The 6,713-nt window shown below is 30.6% G+C and overlaps 1 protein-coding gene across 1 annotated transcript in view; it reads right to left on the bottom strand.

Moving 5' to 3' along the window:
• LOC106465129 (non-canonical poly(A) RNA polymerase PAPD5-like) overlaps positions 1-6,027 on the bottom strand; it is a 35,086-nt gene extending 29,059 nt beyond the window's left edge. The window contains exon 1 of the mRNA XM_013925328.2: positions 5,451-6,027. Within this exon, the coding sequence (XP_013780782.1) occupies positions 5,451-5,815 (365 nt within the window). The 5' untranslated portion in view covers positions 5,816-6,027. The remainder of the gene's footprint in view (positions 1-5,450) is intronic.
• Positions 6,028-6,713: the final 686 nt, after the last annotated feature.

Raw genomic sequence — 6,713 nt, 5'->3', positions numbered from 1 at the left:
CTTTCTTGCCTTTCAAAATTTTCCAATCAATAAGTCACTGTTACCAGCTACCACTGCTTCTCCTGTATATGTTTATTGTACATGTTTCCCGTATGTAGAAAAAAATAAGATGTACAGAAAAGTGTAGCATAGGAACGAAATACAAGTTAGTTCTAAGAGTATGCTAAATTGTTATTATTGTAGTGCTAAAAGTATAAAAAACAAACACATCACTTAGAGCACTAGTTGGAAGATATTTTGGTATAATGGGAACAGCTGTAACTTCATTAAATACAGACATCTTTAATGACAGAAGTCTTTTAAAATACAGGGTTACAGGTTATTTAAGAGACAGAGTATTAAAAAAAGAAAGGAGGATTGGCTTTATATGTAAAATGTGAGCTACATTGAAGTTGAAAATATCAAAGATAATAGCAAGCAAACTGAATCAAATTTTTATTGGAGGATGTTGGAGAAGGATTTTAGCTGGAATTTGTTACAGACTACCAGATGATATTAGTGTAAAACTCTACAAGGAGAACAAGATTTCAGGCATTAGTAACGTTATAATTATGGGAAGTTTTAATCTCAGGCATAAAAATTTTGAAATATTAAACCATGAGGAAGACAGGTTTTTAGAAACTGTTCAGGATGGTTTTCTTCACCAATTGAACAGGGAACCTACTAGGAACAATGATATTTTAGGTTTATTGTTAACTTCTAATATAGAAGTGAATGAAAAGGAAGAAACTGGACAACATATAGGTGCAAGTGATCACTGCTCAATATGGAGATGAAGAATACTAAAATTTTGGTTACAAATTTCAAAAAGTAAATTCTGATGGGATGTGACCAGAATTGTATGTTACGAATTGGGCAAATGAATTAAAAATATACTTATAAAATGTCAAAAAAATTTAAAATAAATGTTTAAATATTCAAGATGTACAGGTTGGTTCACAAAGGAAAAAAGATTACAGAAGAGAATTATAAATTTATGAAGTTCAAATTGACTGCTATGATGACAGACATAGGATATAGAGGATCAAGAGGGTTGGTCAAACAGGAAATTGAAGAGGGTACATGAAAATGTAAAAATTAAAAGTAATTTCTTATACATTACGGATAAGCAAAATGTCAGCATGGGAGTAGGGCCTTTGATGGATGATAATGGATGGCTCATATCTCATGATTATGAGATGATTTGGTTAAGTAATATTTTTTCGTCAATTGGAAACAAGACTGATAAAGATTATCATATTAATTCTAAGCTTGTTAAAAAAAATATATTATGGTATTGGTTACTGCTTTACAAAAGGATTTAGATTACTTGGTGAGTTGAATAAATAAGTATTAAATGACTTAAGTATAATAAATGTTGGGTAATGCATCTGGATTATCATAAGTTGAATTATAATTGTGATGGAAAAAAACCCTAACAGTGTTGCTTAAGAAAAGGATCTTGATCTTTTGGTTGATCAAACTTAAGCCATCAAGTAATGTGCTGTTGCTAGTGGTAGGACAAATAAGATTTTAGGTTGTATCTACAGAAATACTGAATAATTTCCTTATATAGGTCACTGGTTAGGCCAGATTTGGAGTATTGTGTTCATTCTTGGGCTCCTTACCTTAGGAAGAACATTGAATTGTTCAAAAGGATTCAGAGAAGGGCTATTAGGATGGAAAGATTGTCATAAGAGGACAGATGAAGAATTATGAAATTTTCTCTCTAGAAAAAGAGGATATGATTGAAGTATTTAAGATTGTAAAGGGAACTTTTTTCATATTTTATGGTGGGAATGGTAGGACTAGGGGCATAAATATAAAATTTGGTAGGGTAAGCCATCTTCAGTTATATTTTCTTAGCAGGGTAGTTGGCTTTTGGAATGGGTTACCTTCAAATGTGGTGGAAGAAGTAAATTTGAGGAAGTTTAAAGAAAGGCTTAATAAATATTTGAATGATAAGAACTAGCTTTGAGTTTATAATTTTAATAATTTAGTTTGGCAGATGAGAAAGCCTAGATGTACCAACTTGTTCCTTGTTGATCTTAAGTTAAATTGAAACTATACCCCCCCCCCCCAAAAAAAAAAAATTGAGCATTTTACAACTGTTTCAAAATAATAATAAAAGTAATGTGAAAAAACTAACTTGAAAACTTACAAATAATAATTACATTAAAACTATTCAACATAACTAAGGTGTCATGATTATGGGAGTAGTAAGATGAACAAGACAGAGGGAAAATGATTGTAGATCCAGTTTGTCTTTCTCAAATACACATTCATCAAAAATGTGAGTCAATAAAAAAGAAAATCACAAAAACAACAGTGTACAGCAATATAATTCAAGAAAAGTAACAACTGCTTACAATCGCATCACTACTACCTACATCATTTTTATTAATGCAAATAAAACAGATTATTGAAATCCATTTTAAATCTTAACAGTTTTTCACAAGACTTCTAAACGTATCAAGGTCACTATCAAAGTAAGTTTACACACACACACATATATATATATATATATATTCTGTAAAAATATATCACAAATTTTGCCATTTCTAATACATGTAAGTACAACTGTTCTAGCACTTAGTTTTCAAAAACATTTATCAATACTAATTTACAAAAATTATACAAATACTAGTGATCTCACCATAATATTCACATTAAACTTATTCAATAATATTTTCATCTTCTAAGATAACTCAATAAATGTCTGTTAAATTTCTATAAAGCTACTGTACACACTCGTTCACAAAATAAGTCTTGTTTACAGATGCCCACAACATTACCAGAATAACTAATTTAGTGCAAAAAAAAAGGAAACAAATTTAAACAACCACAAAAAAAAAAATTGAATTACTTTAACTTCATACAGATATCTTAACTTTTCAAAGAAAAAAAGTCTGCATCACCTGGATTAATCAGTATTCTGAATGTCCCATAAATCAATTTAAATTGGCCTTACATCTATTATGTTACTAATACCTAAACATTTATTGTATTTCAGTACCGTACTTATCGGAATATAAGATGCACCCTTATTCTGAAGACGCTTTTTGGGGAAAAAAAAAGCTAGTCGCATTTGAAAGATTTTTACTGAACAAAAATTCAATTTGATACTTTAAAAATTAGCATATATTTTTCTAAACACAAAAGAACTCAAAACATCAAAATAAGAAAATACCGTAAATCAAAAAAAGGTTTACTGTTATTTAGTTTGGTTCAAAACCTACAAAATCTTCATTGCGTTTCACTGCAATTTATTTTTTTATTATTTAGGAAGCATTATAAATAGCTATGTTTTTAAAAGAAAAAAAAAACTACTATTGTTATAAATTACACTTTCAATTGAACTAAACTATGCATGCCTATTTAAATATATTTACACATGGCTTGTGTATATTGTGTATATATATTATTCATACCTTCGGTGTATAGAACGCAAGCAGATTTGGACATCAAATTTTGGGGTAAAAAGTGCGTCTTATACACCGAAAAATATGGTAATTTAAATTTTAGTCAACTACAAATTTAATGCACAACATTTTGACTTTGTTGAAACATTGTACATTTGTTACTATGTTAAACTTGTAATAGTTTTCTTCATTACCCATTCAAGCTGTCTTCAAACTTTATACAGCTTGTTACCTGTGACAAAGATACTGGTAGTTTTCCAACATATTGGCCACAGTAAGCAGGGCCTACTTACTAAATAATGCCTGGAACTACTGTCATTATATAGTTAGTCTAAGCATAATACGTACTATTTATTTTTATGACAGTGAATATTTTTCTTAATGCCACTTGACACTATATCCTATAGAACTGTGCAAATTTCAAGGAAAAAATTTTTTGGATAAATCCACAACAAAATTAATTGTACTTTTAAAGCACCTGACTGTAGTGATTGGGTATTAAATTTAAGAAAATTAACAGTATATACACAACTCTGATTAGACTCTTAAATGCTGGATACTAATCTAACAGTAAGGTACAGAGTAAGTATGTCTGAGTTGGCATTTAAAGTCATTGATAATAGTTTAATAGAGTTCATGAAGTATCCTGAAAGCAACAGCAGCAAAAGCCTAAAACAAGTCAAGTGTAGAAGCCATAATATAACCTTTTATTACTTAAAACCAATAGTTACCTGGCTGATTATACTGTTAAAAAAATCTAGCCTCATTTAAATGACTTACCAAATAATCTAAAAGTCAGAAGACATATAATTGACAGTAACATTAAACAACCAGCTGAATGAAATGAGGCACTAGTATTACCAATTCTGATGAAATGAGGCACTAGTATTACCATTTTGGTGAAATGAGGCACTAGTATTACCATTTTGGTGAAATGAAGCACTAGTATTACCAATTTTGATGAAATGGTGCACCAGGATTACCAGTTTTGGTTAGTTCATGTTTGTAATGTGAAATGTACAAAAATGTATGTTTGAGGCTCTTTTACAATTTAAATGTAAGATTTTCTTTATTTAGTAAATGCTTTCAGTTATTGTAATTATGATTACAACATGAAGTATTTTATATGATAAAACTATCTATGACTGTAATTTCTTTTTTTGCATTTTTGAGTGTTATTTCTAGCTGATAACTTAATAGCATTAAAAAGCTAGGTACCCTTAAAACTGTATTATTTAAGACACTTGTCAAGAAAAAACCTTGGGGAATACAACCAGACCATGTTTACAGGCAAACTTCACTGCCAGCATTTCAATACTATACACCTCATAAGATTAAATTTTGAAAGAAAACCTCTGCTACAGGAAACAAAATTTGGAGTGTCACAGTATGATATACTTAAAATTATCTACTTATTGTAATAAACGTTAAGCCATTTATTATTGTTCTAATAATTTGCTGATACTGTGAGGGTGCATGCCACTCATTCTTCCACACAATCAATAAATTTCATGTGCTGCCAGATTTCAAATCATTGAATTATTAATACCATATATTTTACATCAACTTCACCTGACAAAAACCCGATACTATGGGTCAAAACAAATTCCCTATTGTAAAGGTTATTGTATTCTTGAGTTAATTAATAAGCAAGTTCCTTACCAAATACAACTTACAGTTTAATTAAGTTTAAAGCCAGGCTAGGCTTAGTTACGGAAATGTAATTCTCACAAAATTGATAAGTAGGATTGTCATGATTTAAGACTGTATAAATAATGAACTCAAAACAATGGCTTAACAATCTAAAACTTGCACCTACTGTTTCATTAAAATTTATTACCCACCGTCAGGAGTGTCACTGATTATTAGTATTACTATTAGATTCCCACTACCCGAGTACCTTGCTTTTCAGAAATACAGTTTTGAGTGAGAAATAAACCAAAAATTTTGGAGAATTGTATTTTTGAAAATAAAACATTAACTTAATACTATTTTCCCCACATAACCTACGTTTTGTCCAATAACATTTTAGTTTGAAATAACACCCACCCTATAATTCCATGCGTGTAGTTTTTATCTTTCGTTCGCCATGGAGTTCCGCCATATTGTTTTATCAAGTGAGCATTTTTGTTCAGATCAAACGTACTCGCTCTATTTTCTCTTTTCCTCTTAGGACGGTTATAAGAGGAATTGTCCGGTGTGTTATTATATTCTGATTTTGCATCTGAAACTTTCTTATTGTCTAATATATTTAGGCCAATTCCATTTAAAGAAATATAGTCCCCTGGCTTCGTTGAACACCGATTGTTAAGATCCATATTTTCTATCCCTTGCTGCGCTTCCCAAATCCTAGACCACAGTTCCGACGCTGGTCCACGCTGTTCTGGCTGAAACCACCCGATGGCTGGATCCATTAAACGTAAAAAAGGCTGTTTGAGGGTCTTGTCTGAGCAACTTTTAGCTACAACGTTAGCTAGGCCTACACACAACAAGTAAATGACTTACTCATTTATTATTGGAAACCTAAAATAAGAAGTAGCCCAAAATAGATCCACAAATCGGGCTAAGCTTTAACTGTGATCCCTACCATAATAACACACCTTTTCCCCTCGTGCCATTCGTGTTACATCGGTAGGAATGCACAGTTCAGTTGCGCAGGCGTCAAATAACATCAGAATAGAATAATACAGTATGAAGGGGTCGTAAATAAATTATCTTTTGTAAGGTTGTTAAAATTATTTATATAAATATTACAAAGATATTCAAATACAATATACTCCTCCCGAAAAAGAAAAAAAATAGTGATGATATCTTTGAAATATTTCTGAATTGATGAAATTCGTGAGCGTAATGTAATGAAATAGAAAGCAAAACGAGAAATCAACAATGAGCTTAACAAACATTTTTGGGTTATTTTATTGTAACATCGTTTCTTCTTTAGCAGGTTTTTTAAAACTATATGGTGAAACTAAGGGTAAGTCCAATCCATGTAACGATAACAATTAATTTATTTATTACTTAACGTCTCTACAAGCTGCTGTCACTTGTACATTGTTTTAATTCGTAGGCCGAAGTTTACATGTGACATTCAAACAGAAATATCTTGCTAATGTAAAAGTAAACTTTCTTATGCACGCTAACCTAATCATATAAGTGAATATACGCAAAAACTAATACAGATTCAAATACTTCACTGAAACTAAATACTTGACTGAACGACTAGCACTCCACCGACTGAAAGCATTAACTAGATGCTTCACTGACTTTCGTATTTATAATTAATGTCACATTTCTAGACATCATTTCTAGATT

The sequence above is a fragment of the Limulus polyphemus genome, unplaced genomic scaffold (assembly GCF_000517525.1).
Source record: "Limulus polyphemus unplaced genomic scaffold, Limulus_polyphemus-2.1.2 Scaffold1846, whole genome shotgun sequence".
In the NCBI taxonomy this organism is placed as follows: Eukaryota; Metazoa; Arthropoda; class Merostomata; order Xiphosura; family Limulidae; genus Limulus; species Limulus polyphemus.
This window is presented reverse-complemented; position numbering and strand designations above follow the sequence as displayed.